The sequence below is a fragment of the Astatotilapia calliptera genome, chromosome 12 (genome assembly GCF_964374335.1).
Source record: "Astatotilapia calliptera chromosome 12, fAstCal68.1, whole genome shotgun sequence".
In the NCBI taxonomy this organism is placed as follows: Eukaryota; Metazoa; Chordata; class Actinopteri; order Cichliformes; family Cichlidae; genus Astatotilapia; species Astatotilapia calliptera.
Genome location: NC_137433.1, coordinates 24,244,133 through 24,265,076, shown reverse-complemented (window position 1 = coordinate 24,265,076; position 20,944 = coordinate 24,244,133). Strand labels below are relative to the sequence as shown.

Sequence of the window (20,944 nt, the reverse complement as noted above, 5' to 3'; positions counted from 1 at the left end):
TCATTATCAATTTGACTAGATTCAAAAAGGTTTAGACAGAATAAAGCTGATCCTTCTCCTCAAGAAGGAGGAGCAGCTTTATTGGCACAAACTGATTAGAGGAATGCTAAAAGTGTGAACAAAGTTCATAATACCTTCATAAATGTGATAAAAAGCAGTATAGTGATAACCGGCCCTTTTATTCCATCCTGAGTTACAGATTCTTTCAGCTGCTTCCTCATTGGGTCACCACAGTGGCCAGATCTACATGTTTGACTTGTCACAGATTTTACACCATATGGCCTTCCTGATGCAACTTTGCCAATTTATCCAGGATCCAAATTTGTTCTCCTCTCCTCCCAGCATCTTTAACAAGTAAGTAAGTGAGTGAGTCAACCACTGCACCATGTAGCCACCTTCTGCTCCTTCTAGATTTAACACCGTCCAGGGATTTTGCAGAAGATGATAAAGTCGGAATTGTTGATATGGACATTTTGTGTGCACTTTGACGGTCAAAGAACCTCAGATGATGCAATAACCATAACCCAATTCCAGGTCTTTCGAGTCCAAGTTAAACTAAATCAAATCAGGTCTTTTGCCTCTGACTACAACTGATGATTAAGGGAAAAAAAAAAAAAAAGTCTGCAGAGCATACAGTAACATCAAAGGATGTGAGAGATACAGCAGCATGAGTCAGCTCTCTCACCTCAGTCTTATTGATGAGCACCTCAAGCTCAGTAATCTGAGTCCTGACCTGGTCCTCTTTGCTGATGAGGTAATGGATACTCTTGGCCAGCTTCTCCTGGGGAGGGAGGAAGGAGAGAAAAAAAAAAAGAAAAAGTGAGCAGCATTTCAGTATTTACAGTGAGCTTCACAGAGCCTTATACTTGCTGGCACATACACAAGGCATGAGACTAATAACACAACCTTAAAATACATTTTCTGGGAAAGAAAACCGTAACAGGCACCACTTTAAAAAGAAAAGGTTTTGTAGTTTGAGACGTTCATCAAAAACAGGGGTCCAATATATCAGTTTATTACTGATGGACATCTCCGGACACAGTGACGCTGCACTTCTGTTCAAAGAAATTATAACTGACATAGGTTTCTGGGACTGATCAGGACATCTGATACTCCTCCCAAGAACTCAAAGGCAGAGCACACAAAAATCACATGGAACAAATGGTCTCATTAAATATTAAACACCAATATGTTTGTATCCACAAAAACCAGCATATAGAATTTCACAAAATCTGCCTCGACTTGCTAAGCCCTGTTAAATAAATCCCTCTAAGCAGGATGACGTTCAGGCCAACAAAACAATTACTATTAAATGCATTTTAATTAAAACCTATTCTGCTGATAGCCTCATTGTGCTTTAGGAGTGTGTGGTTGCTGTGACAGCAGCTGCCAACACAATCTCATGACATTTTCGTCTCCACGTGAACTAAACAAAACACTAAAATGAATTAAAGGTAATCATGGTGAAAGGGAAAGCTCTCAAGAGGAGTTTGAACTCAATTAGCCAGCCTGGGTTTAAGTTTCCAAACAGTGACTGACATCTACAGTGTGCTTGCTAGCACTGGAACAGGTCAAGCATTAATATTACAACAGCAGAGGAGATGAAATCCAGGAACAAGTCGGTGTGTGGCCCACTACAGAAAAAAGCTGCCTCTGAACTTCTTTTGTTGCATACTTCAGCGATGACGGGGAGCGTGGACAAAAGGCTTTTACTTGAGTCCAGTTATGCTAGCACCAAACTTCTGCACAACAATCTGCCCTTAAAGGATTCTCAAAACCTCAAATCATTAGTTTTATCTTTCACTACAGTTTACCTAGTCATTACCAGTTTTTAAATAATACAATTTAAAGTGTACTGACTGTGTGGGGGAGAGAAGAGAAAAAAAAAAAAAAAAAAAAAAAAAAAAAAAAAAAAAAAGGTCTGAATGTGTTACCTTGAGGATCTTGTATGCACTGCCCATGGAGGTGACTTTGTGGTTAGCATGGGATCCTCCAAGCTTGCACAAGTGACACACGGGACGCCTGCAGACCTCACAGTACATGTTCACCTTCTCCATCTCGTGCTCTGGGCACATGAGAACCTGCGAGATTAAGGAGAAAACATAAATTATCGCCCCCGAGGACTCACTTTGTCACAAGTACCACTTAAGTCCCAGTTACATAAGCTCTGAAAAACAAGGACTTAAAATTAATCCAAAGAACGCATGTACACATTAAACTGCACTGTGTTAGACTGCATAGAGCTACACAGTGTTGATAAAATGTTGACAAATGAAGTGAAACAGGAAGATGAGCTAAAGCCATTTAAAAAAAAAAAAAAAAAAAAAAAAAAAAGGTGGTAGACAGCTCGATGAACCATTTCCTGATGGGTCTTAAAATAGAACTCAAATCAGCGCTCCAAATGCCAAGATCCTCATCAGAGGCCAAAACAGCAGATACACCACTCCTCAATGAACATGGAATGCAACAAATACACAAAAACCAAAAAGAGAAAAGTTTGTGTTTCCAATGGACATTCTAGACAAACACTACACAATAGGAATGTATAGACATTTGAAACAAGCTCTGGCTTGACCCAAACAGGACTCCAGCTCTATTGCTGAGGAACTGTTCCCCTTTCCTGGATGATTGCAGCTTGCTCCGATGAATACATTAACCCAGAATGTCCAGGTCACATTTAACAGGAGACATATGGGGTCTAAATGCTAGCCAGGGAAGTCTGTAGATATGTCCTGATCCAGAAAGGTCTATGCTACTCTGGCACGGTCCCACTATTAAAAAAGAAAAACTCCAAAAAAAACAAAACAAACATCCACAGGGCATAAGTACAGGTAGGAGCACATCATCTTAGGTCCTCTGTCCAGTCAGATTCCCACTGAGAACAAGCAGATCAGAGATGGTGCTCTCGTGGACATGGAAGTCTGCAGCAACAGCTCGGACAGATGCCAGCATCCAGCGTGGCAATAACCTGGCCTCGGCCAACTTCACTTAATCACGCGAGTTTGTGTTCAGCAAACAAATTACCAATCCCCAGACTAAAACCAAACAACAAGAATTGAAGACTAATTACAGAATTTGTTTGGGTTTTCACATGTAAAAAAGATAAAACTTGCACTTCTGTTTTTGACTAGTATATGACACAGGAACCAATTTTATAGTTCTGCTGAGAGTAAAGTATATTTGATTCTGTTTCTGAGTTACACCATGCGTCACTGACCTTTCTGAGCTTCAGAAAGTGATTAAATATAGTTTGATCAGCAAAGTTAAGTTTTAAGCCAAACTTTCTGTATAGCAATGATTAGAAAACCAACACAGCTGGTAAAATTCACCATGCATGACATGCAACTCTCATACCGCCATTCAATCAAGTAAGCAGAAATCTATCAACTAATGTTTAACTCTGTGATAACATATCTTGTTAACTGTTCATAGTTCAAAGTTGTTTTGTTTATCGTTTATTACTTCGTGAGAACAAACTGACAGCTACTGAGCCACACTCACCTTGGGCCTAAAATTCGTCGTGGGACCAACATACTCGTGCTGGGCTTTGGGTGTGCCCCAGGGGTGGTGCAGCTTAAAACACTCGTTACAGTAGCTCGCCTTGCAGTCCATGCAGCTCTTTGTTGCCTCCTGCTGTGGAGGCTTGCAGATGTTGCACATGATGGCGACGGCTGCGCGGGCAGCCTGCCGGTAGCGCTCCACGATGCTCTCCAGGGTGAAGTTTCGGAACAACATGCTGATGCCGCGTTCGCCCAGATCTATGTCATGCTGGCAGCCTGGGCACGGGATGGCGGTGACCCGGGGAGTCACAGATCCTCTGCGCCATCCCGGAGAGGAGATTGAACCTGGAGGAGAGCAACGAGGGCAGAGCACTGAAATGAGTGTCAGGAATATAGAGTCACAGCCTCGGGACACCCATTTTCCAGTCTTGCCTGAGGCCCTATTTTATTATGTGAAGAACAATGTCCTCTGATTTCTAATTACAGTCAATTAACAGCTTTCAAGAGGTTCCAGCACAGTTTAAAGACAAATAGATTCGTTTTGAAAAGCAAATTCACAAATAGAGCCTCAGCATGTCTCTCTTTGTGCTTCATTTCCACAGTGACAGCTGCACAATTGAGGCATGGCTGTATTGGGGCAATACACCCAGCAGCTGTCAGGGGGAAAAAAAAAAAAAGTCCACAAAGAAAGACCATCAAGGGTACTGGAACAGGTTAAGGAGTGACGTTTGGCAGGAAAGTCAGCATCCTTGGAGCTTATACACAGTCTTAATAAGAAATGCATTTCATTCAACACTTACTACATGAAGGAAGAGTATTTTAAGTGCTCACAATGATCTGGACAAAGGAAATAATTCAATTTCCCTTAAATGGGTGATTGGCAAAATAAAGATGAAAAACAAACCACATGATTTAAACAAAAATAAAAAACAAGCAATTTTAACTAAAGTGCACTGTAAGACAAAGAAAATAAGCTTTCAATAAAAATTTCAAGCAACTGACATGTCCAGTTCAATGCAGGAACACTTTTCACATAGCACATCTCTTAAAGCGACATTGCTTTCAAGAGTCTCACAACATTGTGCTTGTTACTGATGCGGCAGCATCAGAACAAGGCAGCAACACGGTTACACGAGATCACATCACAGACACAAGCAGGGTCTGTCAAACAAAACATCGTCACCACACTTAAAGCCAGCAAACTGACGTCAGAGCACGCAAAAATTAATATATTGCTTCACGTTTTTGAGGGACAGGGGAAGCGAGGAGTGCTGGATTTATCTCTGTTTGCAAGCCAGCATTTCCGCTCCGTTTCCGAGGACCTAAAAAATTAAATCAAACACTCCTCAGGTAAGCAAAACACAGGAAAACGATTTGAAAGCACCACTTCAGCAAAAAAAGTAAGGAGGGGCAGCTGAGGGAAAAGCAGCAGCAGAACAGCAAACACACTGATGTGATGTGTAGCCATGCTGGGTTCTCAGATGTATCAGTGAACACTGATGGTGCACCTCTACGAGGTCAGATCTGACTGACCACAAACTATAGAGCTTTGTTCACCACAGTTTTTTCTACCTGAATTTATTTAACATAGGTGAAGTTAAACATTTTGCTATGATGTTACGATGAAAATCTCAGGCTAATGATGGAAATGAAGATGGCATGGTCTTATTAAAGACAAGCAGAGTCAGTGGATGACAAGTCTGGCAAAGAAAAAAAAATGTAAAGAAAAGCCTTCATACTTAAACGAATGGTGCTGAAGGTCTTTATATCCTGCAAAGACTGCACGTGCGTGTCATGCAGGCACTCTGACTCAGGTTCTGGTCAGCACATAAGGTGTGAGCAAACAAGGCCCACAGAGCAGATGCCTGAAGCAAAGCGTGTTTGTGTGTTGATTTGTGGATCTGCAGAGGGAGCAGAGCCAAAGGCAAAAACTGACAAGTCATTGCAAAGAAAAACTGACCTTTTCTTTTTCCATCCTGTCCAGACCTTTAGACAGTATAATGCAGAAACCTACCATTTCTCCCCCCCCCCCCCTTAAAAGGCTTCAGATTATCAGGATACATTCTGGATGTTTAAACTCACTGGCAACTTTATGAGGTACACCTATTTAACTGTTTGTTAATGCAAATAGCAGCAATCCAGTGCATTTAGTGTATGAAGACATGGTCAAAACGATCTGCTGAAGTCCAAACTGAGCATCAGAACTTGGAAGAAAGGTGATTTAAGTGTTAGTGTAACGGTTTTTGGTGCCAGATAGTCTGGTCTGAGCATTTCAGAAACTGCTGATCCACTGGGATTCTCCCACAAAGTTATCAACAGAGTTTACAGAGAACATAATGTTACAACGGTAACTCAAATAACGCAATTTGTTACAACCAAGGTATGCAGAAGAGCATATCTGGATCTTATATTAAAACTTAAGCAGCACTATAGCTACTGCGTGCCACTCCTGTCAGCTAAGACAACTTACATACGCTCAGAAGACTTGGGGTGGGGGTGACCTGATGGGTCTCAATTTCATCTGCAACATCCACATGGTAGGGTCATAATTTAGCCCAAATATCAAAACAGGTATAATGGCTTGGCACACTTTTGCTCCAAACAAGCATCGTTAAAAAAAAAAAATAAATAAAAAAAAAAAAAAAAAAAACAAAAAAAAAAAACCAAACCAAGTAGTATTTTTGCTAACCTGCTAACCACGTCCATCCCTTGATCATATTGCACCACATCACAAAGCATGATGATGAGTTCACTGTAGTCACCAGATCCCAATCCAACCTTTGGTCTGTGGCTGAACAGGAGATCGTTGTGCGTGTGAAGCCTGTATGGTACCATCATGTCAACATGATCCAAAAATCTGAGAAGGGTTTCCAGCACCTTGTTGAATGCCATGGAGAATTAAGGTAGTACTGAAGGCAAAAATGGGTCCAATTCAGTACTAGCAAGGTGTACTTAATAAAGTGGCCAGTGAGTGTATACTATAAAAATGGTTAAGTCTGCAGTTTATGAAATATTTACTTCTATGAGCAGATATCCAAGGCAGATTAACAAGACTCCAATTAGTACAACTACACTTTGTTCAATATGGAAATATAAAATATTAACTTAATACATGTTCTCCAAGGCCAGAAAAAAAATATAATATAAAATCAAGTCAACTCCCATTATTTTTTTGTACTTTTGGGTTTGTTTGTTTTTTAAGGGCTTTGGGGACACTACATTATTTTTTCAGTGTTCAAGAAAGAGACGCTGACTCTGCTTCAAAGCTGAGAAAAATAATTGCACCCGATTAAAAACATCCACTGAGCATGTTAAATAAACTTCATTCGTTAAACTAAAAGGGCTTGTGTTAGTCTTGTTTTACTTTGCTGGCAATCTGACACTTAATTCATCATGCTTAAAATAATTAGAGGTAGGCTCAAACAGGTTTGTGTTCCTATAAGTGGTTTCTCGAACACTCATTGTCAGGTCAAGCATAACGAGCAAATTAAAGGCAAACATATCAGGAAATAATGACAGTTAACAAACTTGGCAAGTCCAAACATACTGTATGCTTTTTTTTTCCCCCACTGTGTGTTTAACTTAAGAGACCTACAGTTCTCCATGCCTATAAAGCTGCTTTAGTTGCTACCGTGATTTAGCGAATAATGTAAGGCTTAGTCCACACACACACACACACACACACACACACACACACACACACACACACACACACACACACGTTCCACTTCAACTCCTAGGAAACTTCCTTGCCCCATTCTCACTAATTTGAGCTCCTTTCAATTCCTTTTTGGTACGAAGCAAACTGTCTGGGACACTACCTCCCTCCCTCACTCAGGCACTACTTTCTTTTACATACCGACTCATCGTTGGAGCATTTCATACCCATTTTAACACTCAGGTTTTATGCTCAGTGGATATTTTTAAGGGTCTTTTAAACCAGATATTAGTCATTAAGTGTCTAACATAGAGTTAAAAGCCTACTTTATGTATTAATCACAGAAATTCTTCATAAGAACCTATTTTATATCTGGTGTGAGTCTGAATGGTCGTGTGAATAGGGCTAATGCAGACTATGTAGAAAAGAGGTTGAACCAAACTAGGGTTTCACAGGGGTTCTAGTAACACTGTACTCACTACTACAGCTACTCAAAACACGGAGCCCGCGTCTACCTCGACTTCCAAACGACCTTCGCACAGTGGCTGCAAGCAATGAACAGAGAAGTGAGGTGAGACAAACAAGGAAAAAATAATAAATCCTTTAAATGAAACAAAGCATAATGTGAAGTGATGCGTGAATAGAGATTTTTAATATGACACTGGAAAAAAAAGTTAACTTATGAGAAAAGTGACAAAAATGGTAATGCAGTTCAGTGTCATGTAAAACATTTAAAATACATTTTGAACAAAGTACAATTAACTCTTGATTTATGCATTATTACTAGACAACTTGTATTAAAGGAGAGAGAGAAACATACATGTCTGGACTAATAAATGTGGTCCTCATTTTATTTTTGGCCTAGAATGTGTATTAATAGCAACAGTTTGGCTTATGAGAAATGTTTGTCATGTTTATATGCCAAGCATAAAATTTAAAAAAGGAGACTGTTAGCTTAGCTCACCATTAAAATTAGGCAAAGCCAAAACCACTTTCCTACCAGCACCACTTGCAGCCTTTTGCACAGATTTAAGGGAGAAATTTTTTTCCTTTTGATGTTCAGACACCATTTTGCTCTCAACAAATTAAACAGGGATTGTCAAAGAGTAAAGGACAGATATTTCATTTATCAAGATCCAATATGGGATTTAAAAGTAAGCTTAATTTTTGTGAGATTTATATTATAACCCACATTATATTATTTTAAGGTTTACCTTACAAAATAAAGCCTTTTGAGGCAACTGTTGCAGTGACTTGGCACTATATGAATAAAACTGAACTGAGATGTTGGCTGAACATTGATATAAACTGACTGATAGCCCTAATTATGCTGGCCTATTACCATGTAGAACATTTGACTAGGTTAATTGTCATTTACCTGTAGGCAAAGAATCAATCATGCATATGCTAAACAGATTCTGGACACCACAATAAATTAACACTGCGGAAGTTTGTTTATGCCACTGGAAAGAGAAGGAAAAAAAATTATAGCCATAAATAAGACAAATTTTAGAGAATGTAAACTTTGGACTTATGGGTGGAAATCCTCCCCCCCCCCCCCCCTTTTTTTTTAGCTCAGAGCTAAAAACATTAGCATCTTTAGCCAACTAGCTAAAGATGCTACCAAAGTTGATGAGTTACCAAAATTAAGTTCCCTAAAGTCGGAAACATTTTAAATCTCCCTTAATTTTCGAAGCAAGTGTTTTTAAATTGTATAATAGGGCTGTTCGATACGTCTATCGTTTCATTTTACGCCATCATTTGTGTCGCAAAATAAATTGTTTACAGCAATATTGTTTCATCGTTTTGATGTCACTGTAGTGGCCATATTAATTTCTTAAAGTTCTTTCTCTTATATTTAATATAGCCACACTACAGATGGATAAGCGCCTGTTTTTATGCCTTGTGGTTAGCAAAGACAGTGATAAAACCATCGGGTGTCCGCTTGTTTATGTTCCACATAAACCTTTCACAATAAAGCTCAAGATCCTGTTGAGACTTCAAAATAAACTGAATCACGTGAAAGATTATGCTGAGTATTTATGGATGAGAAGCAAAAAAAGAGCCGTCAGATGCTAAAAATTAAGACTTAGACTCAAACGTTAGAACAGGCTTTTCCCCGCAGCACGCTGTGTAATAAATACACAAAGACAACAGCGGCCTTTACAACTTATGTCTAAAAATGTATCGTTTTATGCATCAGTTAAAACACTTGACTCCAGGTACACAACTTGCAGCTGGAAACACTTCACGCAAGTCCAGCTGCCCATATTCACAGAATTTACAGAAAATGTAAACATTTTGTGATTTATATCGTTATCGGACGATAGATGTCCTATATCGGGATATGAGATTTTGGTCATATCGCACAGCCCTAATGTATAATTCAGTTACATTTTCCAATAAGAGCATGGAAAACATACTTTAATAGAAAGCAGGCAAGCAAAGCTAACCATCTCCTGGTTATAGTTTTGCATCCAGCATTTCACTTCTAAAACACCAACAAGAAAACAAATTTGCTTATTTCTCAACATGTGACAAGATTACTAAAGCCAACGCAGCCTTCGCCAGCTAACTCTTATTGAGGGTTAGCAGTTAAAGGTTAGCTGTGTTTATAGCCCCAAAACTGGGAAACGTCACGTTTTAGTAACCGCCTTTTTCAAGTCACAGTACAAGGCTTGTCCAAGCTGCACACTGATAAATATAGTCTCAAGTCTTTTCTTTCTCTCCCTTCATCTAATCCCTCAGTCATTCCTCTCAGGCAGGTTGCATCACCATGGCTACCAATGAGCTGAGCTCCCAGCAGTGAAGGCGCTAGGAGAGTTAGTTTGTTCTGTTGGGAGTTAGTGTTAATAATGTACTTCAAGGCTTCCTTCTTACACTCACTGGAAATCTGCACTCATGAACAGCCTTATTAAATATCATGTCAACCAAATGTCACTGAATTTACTGTACGTTAATGCTGTGCATTGACCTGAAAGGAGGCAGTAGTCATACTGAGTCCAGTGGCTCTGTGCACAACCTGGATTTTTGCAGGACCTCAGATTTGTTTACTCAAAAAGCAGGATTTGATTATTTCCTGCATCAACAGACGCGGTCCTGCCAGTAAGGAACAAACTTGAGCCGAACAGGGAGACTGTTCAAGAGCCCTGCCTCAGTGGTTTGGAACCAGCGCTGAATAACTTGCAAAGAGTTCACCTCAGTAAACTTCGGTTTTGTTAGTGCTACCCTTCTGATTTTGACAGTGTTCCAAGACAAGATGTTGGTTAAACATTACTCAGTCTCATACAGCACGAGTTACTGAATAGCCATAATTGTAAGAAAATGAGTGCCCACCTTTATGCACAAGTCTGCATCAGTTCAAAAATAAATAAATTAAATAGAGTCTAAAAATCAAGCACTGTAAACTTGATTTTAAATCAACTTTCACAGCATAATCACTCAACATGTTGATTTGGGGTCAGCCATTGATTATGCTCAAACGTCATCTTAAAGAACAAATTGAAAAATCAATTTAAAATGGGAAAAAAAAAAAAAAAAAAAAAAAAAAAAAAAAGCACAAACCTTTAATACCAGTGATTTAAACACATTACATTCAACACTACATCTCGAATGGTGTCCCAGTTCAATACAACACACTCATAAAACACTGAAATAAAAAAGGATTCATCAGCACAGATGTTTGGCATTTTAAGGCATGCATACGCTCTCTGGTAAACGTCACAGCAGCAATGTCACAATTTACTTGATTTTTGTATCTGTCGTCTCCTTTTTTAAAAAGGGGAAAAAAGTAAGAATTGCACAGAGAGACTTGATTAAACTCTGCAGATTTCAAATATGCACACACTCTTTCCCAATCCCATTATTCCAGCATGAACCCACAACCTGCTTGGAGTTGGTATGTAGCATTTAAGTCAGACACAGCCCGGGTGATGTCAAGGGAGCAAATGAGACAACATCTTTCAGAAAATGGCCTCCAGCCCAGAGCTCTCAGGAGCCACAGAGGCGGCCTTGTGTCCCACCATGACGCTTTTTTTTTTTTTAGGCTTAGACATTGACCCGCTTGGGCCGGACTGCAACAGTGCAACATGCTGTGCAGAGAACATAAACATAATTTAGCCACCTGCGCCCGGACGAATCTCAACCAGCTTTCCTCCTCCCAGCTCAGCTTGGTTTTAAGAGTTTAAAATTACTCTAAATAAAAACGCAAAAAAAGGAGCTTACAGATCTCCTTTGTTCACCCGTGTGTACATAACATGCACACACAGACGATACACACATATCCAATTAAAGGTGTAGTGAAAATGATAGCTGCTCTTCTTATCATTACTTTAACATTTCCAAATTTGTTTGATGCCCCGGGGACCAATAGAAGGCAGACAGTGAGGATTAGGGCCTGATGGAGCTTGTCAACATTTCTTTTCGAAGACAAAACTTAAGCTCGTCGACTTACTCTTCTTTCTCTCTAATGAGGCCTGCAGAAGCAGACGGGATCAGAAGTAGTGATGACTGACGGTGTTACGGCTGAGGGGTAAAATGATTAAAAATCATTTCTCAAAGTTAGTTCTGCGTTATCTAGGACAAGAAGAGGGGAGAGCAGCGTCTGAGGCGCACTAGCACCCAAACGTCGCACAATACTTGGCCTATTTAGAGTCTCTCCCAGTTTCCACGAGTCTATTCACACTCAACCATTAATTTGCATTGGCTAAAGATTTGCTTATTTGTTCATGAAGCACTCTTCTCAGTTGCACTACCTTTTTTTTTTTTTTTTTTTTTTTTCCACCCAAGCCTTCGGTTTTTATTTGTGTCATACTTTTCCTTATTTGAGAAGCCTTCTTTCCCTTTCTGTAGAGGAAAATCCCAACACCTGTTGCATGCAGCCTTTTGACAAGAAGCAAAAGCAAAAGGTGAAGTTGAAGGAACAAGGAGGACGATGTTACAGGAAGTTGGCATTACCAATTCCCCTAGGAATCACCACAAATGGTCGAGCATTGCATTTTGTGTTCTGATTATTAGCTTCCATTAGGCAGTGCAAGAGCTCCCACTGTTCCTGCTAATGCCCTCGATACACAAGCTTTTCAAAACCTACAGAAATATGAGATTCAACTCCCCACACCATAATCCTTCCTGTGAAGCTCACTTATAAGTTAACAAGCTTTGGTTCCTTACCCTGAGACCCACCTGATCTCACAAGCCTGTCCAGCCTCTCCATGGAGGGGGAGGGCACCCTGGACCTGGGGCTGCCCGGTAGGGAGCACTCAGAACCGGCATCAAAAGAGTCCTCGTGGTTCAACATGAGCAGCTCTTTCACACATTTGTGGCAGACGCTGTGCTGGCAGGGCAGGATCAGCGGATGGGTGAAGAGCTCCTTGCAGATTGGGCAGATCAGCTCCCTCTCTATGTTCTTGATCGGGACCTGATGATGGAGAAGGGATATCTGAATAAACTAGATTTATTTTTTAACATTTAGAGGCGTTTTCAGACAGCGCAAGTGCTGTCAGGTACACAGAACAAGACAAAAATAACTTGGAAACAAAAAAGGTGAACAGAAAGACAGAAATAGCATCACAGCTCAGAAGGATACAGCTCTCTTTGATTCCCAGACAACTACTATAATGAAGATGCTGTCTGAAAATCTGAGCAGGTATGCTGTGTCACTGCAGGTGGAGAAATGCACTTTAAGGTGGGCACACTGGGGTGTAGGTCTGACGGACAGCTATACTGATTTCAATCACTCCCCTGACTATCACAATAATGGCCATCCGCAGTGTATTTAACATGTTAGCGATAGATTACATAAACCGGGATTAAGCCCTGCTAAATATAGAGAAACAGTGAAACGCATGAGCCCAGCAGCTCACGTTTCAGCACATTAAAGACGATTACGAGCGCCTCTGCAGCAGTCCTAAAGCGGCAGATTGGTGATTTCTTTCAGGTGGTGTGATGAGACATCCTGGCGTAATCAATCAATCCATCCTCCTGCTGGTGGTGGTGCTTGAACAGCAGTAATTTAGAGAAAACACTCACGTGTTAAATACCCAGAAGGATAAAGGGAAGTTTAAACAGAAAACAGTGACCAAGCCTGTTTGAAGCGAGTCACTACGCAAAGAAATAAGTGAAACAAACGCTGGAGTCAGCAATGAATGGAGACTGGTAACTTTTAACAATGCCCAGTCCCAGCAGCAGAGGCGAACAATGACGAGTCTCACACACACTACTATGAAACTCACTTTTCTCCAACTTACCCCGTTTATGCTGCTACGCCGCATCTCTGCAGACATCCCGGGGGAGAAAACGCTGTGTGAGAGACTTAAAAACACTTAACCCGGCGTGTTGGCTCGAGCTAAAATACCCGAACTTCTCCGACGCGACGTGAAGATGCCGACAGCGACGGATGAGTGAATTTAAATAGAGCGACGCTGCTGAGAGAGTCTGCGCCGGCCGCCCGGAGTGAATCAGCAGCCGCTTCTCTGCTGCAGGAGAGCAGGCGGGGGGAGGGAGGAGGGGAGGAGAGCCGTGTGGGAGGGGGGAGTGCGGATGGGCGGATCGAGCCGAATATCGGCAGTATCGTTACTGGCGCGATAGAATCGATATTTTCATAAGAAAATGTTCAAATACACGAAACGTTGAAAGGTTGTTTTTTTTTTGTTGAATTAACTAATTCTTGTGAAAAGTTACTGAATTATGTTACTAGGTCATTGAAACACATGCAAACATAGGTGGAAATACAGTATATAAGGCAAAAACAAAGTTTGTACAATCCTAATAAGTTTGCAAGTCAATATTTGGTGTGACTCAATATTTCTTCAACAAGCTTGTAAATTCTTTGAGTGCTCTTCAGGAACAGTTCTCCGGGCTTCTTGAAGCACATTGAAAGCTTTTCTTTGGATGTTGGCTCCTTTCTGTTCTGTTGTTTGTCCAGATGATCCCAGTCAGTGTTCCCAGTGTGACTGTCAGTGTTCCATTGTGTGCTTTTCTATCCTGGTATGCTTTTACTGCTCTGGCAGTGTGTTTGGGATCATTGTCGTGCTGGAAAATGAAGCCATTGCCAATGGAACGCTGTCCATTTGCATGATGGACTCCCTCTTGCCAACCGTTCTTTCACTGAGACCATTTCTGATGAAGCTTCTGTGAACATCCTAAGCCTCTCTCAAGTCCCGTGTCCGATATTTGCTGGATATGTTTTGTTTGTTTATTTCTTAGGGATATGATACTCAGGTGCTGTCAATCTGCTGTACATATGTTTTAATGCATACCATTTCCTTTTCTGTCCTCCAATTGTCCAGTTTCTTCAATTTTTTAAAGTGCACACTGCACACCATGCTGAGATATGCCAAGTTTTTGGCTAATAGCACCTCGGGAATTATTGGTGCAAAAATACTGCTTTATTTCTATCAAATTATATTATTTTTGGCACTTTCTATAGATTCAACTAAAGAAATGGGAACATATATGGGAAAGGCTGCCAGTAACAAAGTGCCTTAAGATGCAATTTAAAAGTGGTTCTGTTATGTGTTATGTGTAGACACAGCACTAATTCACCACTAATTCATCCCTTGAGTTAAGTTACCTTCTTATGTTTGAATTATTCATAGGTCAGTGTTAGGTAGCTTAACAAATGAAACATTCTTCTGAAAAAATGATTAGGTACAAGGACTGGACTGAACATGAGTGAAAGAAACGTCGGCTCCTTGGAAACAAAGAAAAAGAGAAAGAAAGAAGGGCGGGGGGCCTCAAGACTTTTGCACAAAGCTGTATATCAGGGTGACAGCCCAGGTTGACATTTTTGGGAGACAATGTTGAATGTTTGCAGTCATACTGAAGAAAAGTATGCTGTGTTTGCAGATGTTAGCAATGTGGTGTTTAATGTGTGAAGGCTTGTTGAGAACAGACCGGTAATTAAAGTGTCTTCATGTGCCGATCAGCACTTGAATTTGAAGTTCAAGGGAAAGCTCTCAAAAGCTTTACAAAAGTGCTTAAAATACAAAACAGCCTACCCTTTTCAGTATGTCCATCTTTACACCGGGTTACTACACTGACACCCAGAAGCAAAGGGGGCCTGTAAACTGAGACTGCCGTGCTCGTTACAACGTCAGGGTCCTTCCCATTACATTAGAGGATTTATGACTCTATAAATGCTTGCTGTAGTGATTATTGCGCAGGTCTGCAATTATTTTATTGAACACTAGGGTTGCCTGGCAAGTCACCCCAATAATGTTTCAGTTAGAGAACAAAAAGTGACCATAAAATAAGTTGGGTGCTTTGAGGAGGAGCTGTAATTCCTTCAAGAAGTAAAGTGGCCATGTTATTTGAATTGATTAACCGGCTTCTGCATGCACAGTCACTGGAGGCACAGAGGGCAACTTTAGGACTCTGTTTAGTCATTTGTTTGTTTGCTGGCAGACACTCGGGCCTTGCAGCGACACTGCCAGACAGCACTGTCTTGCTGCTGTGTCACATGATGAAGTTTCTGCCACTGTGGACTTTCACTGTGCTTCTGTTCCTCACAAAGTCCAAAGACTTGACAACATTAAATGTCCTGTATGATGTCATTATGTCATATGCTGTATGTCAACCTGTGACTGACTGACAGCCTGTCCTGAGTTTAACTTGGTCCTCTAGGATTTGATTCACCCTCCAACAGCCCTCTTTGATTGGATGGTGATCTATTAAAACTAAATTTAACAGTTTCACAGAGGTCGTAGAAATGTTCTGACACATTACCCTCACTTACAGCATTTTTGCACTGCTGTTCACAGAAAGACGCTCAGCAAAGAATTTCTAGTTACTGTTTCATTAATAGATTTACTGGGCTCCTAATTTTATTTATTCTCTGGTATAACACTATCACTCACTGTGCACGACAGGTCTTACAACAGCTTAAAATATAACAGAAATCTGCAACTGCGGCTGGCATGTGTGAGTCAGTCGCCTCTAAGATCTTCTCCTGTTTCTGTCACACACGAAACACATGTACAGCTCTGTGCACGCATGAACGAATGCCAGAGATTGTGCTAGCAGGAGAGATACATTTCAGCACATTCTGTCAGTCTGGAGTGCATGAAATGGGTAAAGACACCCACCCAGCCCTCCCCTTTTAGTCGCAAACACACCTCAGTAACCCAGTCTCACCAAAACCACAGCTGCTGCCAAGTGGCCCACATAAGTCGGTGTTCTCCCTGCAGCAGTAACCAGTAACACACCCAGAAAAACCTCTAATTAAACTCATCATGTTCAATTTTTAGATAGATAGATAGATAGATAGATAGATAGATAGATAGATAGATAGATAGATAGATAGATAGATAGATAGATAGATAGATAGATAGATAGATAGATAGATAGATAGATAGATAGATAGATAGATAGATAGATAGATAGATAGGTGAGGTTAAATTAAGGGAATGAATCTCTACTTTTGAACTGCAATAATGTAAAGTGACAAATTTTCCAAGAACAGAATAAAATAAAATAGTTTGTGCTACAGGAATACAATAGGTGTGTGTCTTAATAACTCAGTCATGCACTCGTAGTGTATATAACGTAATATAATAGGATATTGTGTGACACCAACAAAGAACAGATTAGAATAGAAGTCTATGAGCATGCCTCTCCATCCTCCGACAGTCCTGCAGGCCGGCCCGGCGCTGCTGTTGCTGTCGGAGCATGCTGACAGGCAGATCGCCGCTGTCAGAAGGACCATAAATCATCCGAGCGGATGAGCCTCACCTCGCCCCTCTCGATCCGCTCCACGATGCTGGCGAACTCCGTCATATCCTCCGAGTCCGACATGGCTACAGATGATGGTGATGATGGTGGGAATGACGATGGATGCACAGTAAATAGAAGAAGAGAGCACCTCGATATTTAAAAATGCAGGGAAAAAATGACGCAAACAACTGCTGCGGCTTGTTAAAGAAACAGGATAAAAGCTTCACAGCTTCGCAGGGGAGGTGAGACAACACCAAGAGAGGAAGAGCCGCTCCTCAGACCATATCCACATCATCCATCCTCTCTCGTCCTCCCTCCCTCTTTCTCTCTCCGCACGGGTTTAGGTTTGTCCGTGGAGACTACAGTAGCCCACATATGCCGGCAGCAGTTTAATTTTAGTTAGCCTCATCTTGGAAGGAAAAACCCCGCCCTCCCTCCTTTGTAGCCTCCTGTGCCATCTCCCTCCTTATCCCCACATCATCCCTCGGCGGCGATGTCTCGCCTCACACAGCTCTTTGTACTCGCCTGATCTACCATTTATCACCCCCCGAGTGAATGACTTCCCTTAATCTGTCAATCACTACAAAATCATAATCATGTCAGCCTGAAGATTAAGGGTCGGGTAGGGGGGGGGGGGTCTCAAATCAGTTAGTGCCGCTTATTCAAGTTTCTTTTACGCATGGCTGGCGGCGCACTCACGTGCGCACATGACGCTTTATGGGCCGACTTGTGGTCATTTAGCCTCACGTATGAGACTACAGGTAGCCTTTTTGTGCCACTATTTGGTTCATTTTGTTGTTTGGGAAGCTGAAAACCGCCCCTTGAATGTGACGAATCCAGACGTGTAGAGGTTTGGAGAAAAAGCCAGATTGTGAAGCCGGATTAAGTTCGTGTTTTTAATTTTTCTGGCAATTCCACTTGTTCCGCGTCGGCAGATGGCTGCACGGCTTCATGCAGATATATTCCACCCCATTGAGCATGTGGAAGGGGGACAAGCAGGCACACTGCCCTGACCGAACAACCGAAGCATAACAAACTTATTAAGTATGTTTCCAGTGGCTCCCAACCACGGATACGATCACAGTCAGCTGGCAGCAGTCGAAAAATCTCCTTAAAAAAACATTTAAAGATGCAGGTACATAACTTAACTTCTAATAGAATACTACAATAAAAAATACGAGCACCCCATCGTTGAATGATTTAGAGGTCACTAGGATCAACTTGTGGACTGAACAGACAGCAGTGAGAGGCTGCATTTAGCCAATGATGAGGACAGAAGGATAAATTGAGGGATTATCAAAGCTGAACTTCTGTCTGAGGGCAATGTGATTTCACCAGATTTCAGTGGAAAAATCTCACACCAAAACTAAATGTGGCCCTCATCATCCTGGCACAAGGAAAACCTGAGGGATGACCACACACCGTTAGTAAGAACTCATCGTGTAGGAGGCATTAATGTCTGGAACAGAGTTTATGGCCATCCATCACGTGCTGCTGCGATGCAGTGCTTTAGTTGTCATGTACATAAACCCGAGATGACACATAACTACCCCTTAAAATGCCACAGTGCTCTACACCTATTGCAAAATCAATATAAAGTACTGATTAACGTGTTTCACTAAGTAGGACTGACAGAGAATACATGTTTTATAAGCACACATTAGTTCACCTAAGGCCCTGTGATCGTTCCAGATGAGTCATTAATATCACATGAAAGGCAGAGTGGTAAACATGCTGCATTTCTTCACTTGTTTTAGTAGAAACAACTCAGTTGGCGACTGAGTTTGCATTAAGCAATGTTTACCGACTCATATTAGGTCTTCTTTGCTGGCAGATATACATGTGGGAGCATGAGAGGTGTTGATGAACTCCACAGCTGCAACTTGCTGCCAAGGGAATATCTCCAGACATCACCAGTCTGGGTTAGGCTGTAATCACTTGGGTAAAAATACTTTCCTAACCTCATGTTTGTATTTCTATTGCTTTCTGTGGAGTGGGGGGCAAAATGTAAGATCCACTGCTGTTTAACATTTTATAATGTCCAAAGATTGGATATCAGTGCCACTGGGCTCCATTAGCCTGGCTCGTGTTATCCTATCAGTGCCAACAGTGAAGTCTGTGACTGTGCTGTGCAGCTCCCAGGTGGGACTCCATGTATGTTTGCACGTGTGATCTGTATCCAGAGGAACCCCCCACCTCCCCCACAGCTTTTAATGATGTTTCAGTTACTGACCTAATAAAGCAGAGGGGAAAAAATCATCTCCCAGCTTTACTCACTACACAAGCCATCCACACTGTAGAAACATGAAAGGCAACTGAGGCAAATTGAGGGAAAATACCGACCAGCTGTCATCTTTCGATGTAAAAATAAAACAACAACAGTTGAGTCACCGAGCCATATGCAGGACACAGTGAAAGGAAATAAAGCCTTTCATAAAGAAACTCAGCTGTTGCGGGCAGCATGAATCATGTAACACCCAAAGGAGCGAACACTTGCTTTGTCTCTTTTTGCTGTAAGGAAGTATTTAACATGAGATACTTCCATCCAGGAGGCATTAAGCAAGGGGAAATCCATCTTTGGCATGACAGCTGGGATGACAAGATTCACAATAGTGAGAATAAAGTGCCATGCCATGACCCGTCAGACCCAGGAGAAGCATTTTTCTCCCCACCACAGCAAAGATCGAAACTTTTATCCAAACTTGGTCCTGTTTTCATTCTGAGACTGATCCAAGACCTTTAAGGTGGACAGGTGAGAGTCCATACTCATGTTTTAGTGCAAAAAGGGGACAGGGACTGACTCTGAAAGGACTAGTTGAAGATCACATTTTTGATAGTTTTGTGTTTTAAGAAATTCGTGCTTTATTTCTTTCTGTGAGTATTTATTGCAGCTAATGATTAAAGAGATTTTTATTGTCGATTGTTTGTAATTGCTGTTGCAGTTGTGGATGCTTATTGTAAATATGGCCAAAGTTTCAAATAATGTCTCTGTATACCCAGGCTTTAGACTGCTCAAAGTGTTCACTTACAGCTTTTTGGGATCTTTATGAGGCCAAACAGGCTGACAGCTCTGGTGCTTCCACTCAGAATCAAGCAGAGCTTGATGGGAAAGACAGTTGCAGCGTGGATGTTTGAGCTGCTCCCATTTGAATCTCATTCATGTTTGGAATCTTGTCCTTTCAGTGATAAAGCCAAAGTATTTGTAGGCTTAGGTTTCCTTATGAAATGATTTCTTTTTTGAAGAAACTTGCCACATAGGAGGGTCTCAGTGGCAGGGAGGCAGGGATAGGATTTATTTCCTTATTACACCTTTGTGCAGATAAAGGCATTTCAAAAGCTACAGGCTACTTGCTATATGAAATTTCAATCTGTATTTTTCATTATAAGAGGAAAAGCCTTCTTTCCCAATAAAACAAACACATGGCATGTACAGTATGTTTTTTCCCCTTTTGGTGCACATCTGGAACATAATCATTTGCATTTTCGACCAATTTTGGTAACCCCCATGGCTTTTCACCTCCAGGAATGAGTCTGTTTTTAACAAGCAAAATCAATAATTTGTGCAGATGATGCACACTGGCCCCACGGGACAAAACTAAACTGTTTTTTTTTTCTGAATCTGAAGCTGTTGATACTGAAGGAAAAACTTCAAGAGGGGCCAGTAGATTTGTCCACCATCTCCCAGATTACAGAGTACCTGACAGACAGGCCACAGTTTGTCAGACTGGCTTATCATCGTCTGACATGGTGACGGGCTGTCTCCATTCCTGTTCCCTTTGTGCACCTCAGATTTTGAATACAACCCTATAGAAACACTCTGACGATTCTGCAGTGGTTGGATGTACTAATGATAAGCAAGAGGAGGAGTACAGAGCACTAGTGGATGATTTTGTGTGCATTCTGTGAGGAATCACCTGCTTGTGAATGCGAATAAGACCAAAGAGATGGTGACGACGAGCACAGCTACACGACCAGTGTTGGTCCTGGGACCGATTGTCTATTTGATGGAGGTTTACCCATGCAACCATGACGGCAACAGGCTGACCTGGAAGATGAGCAGGCTCTGTTTACTAAT

At 41.3% G+C, this 20,944-nt stretch overlaps 1 protein-coding gene across 6 annotated transcripts in view; it reads right to left on the bottom strand.

Annotated features, from left to right (window-relative positions):
* trim36 (tripartite motif containing 36) overlaps positions 1–17,189 on the bottom strand; it is a 32,992-nt gene extending 15,803 nt beyond the window's left edge. For 2 of the 6 annotated variants that reach the window (XM_080308779.1, XM_026187543.2), the window contains exons 1-5: positions 16,888–17,189; positions 12,340–12,574; positions 3,502–3,845; positions 1,935–2,081; positions 686–781 (exon numbers count right to left, since the gene is read on the bottom strand). In XM_080308779.1, the coding sequence (XP_080164905.1) occupies positions 686–781; positions 1,935–2,081; positions 3,502–3,845; positions 12,340–12,574; positions 16,888–16,950 (885 nt within the window). In that variant the 5' untranslated portion in view covers positions 16,951–17,189. Of the gene's footprint in view, positions 1–685; positions 782–1,934; positions 2,082–3,501; positions 3,846–12,327; positions 12,575–13,403; positions 13,628–16,887 lie in introns of those variants that run through there. The other 4 variants (XM_080308781.1, XM_080308782.1, XM_026187542.2 and 1 more) reach the window with 3 other exon arrangements.
* Positions 17,190–20,944: the final 3,755 nt, after the last annotated feature.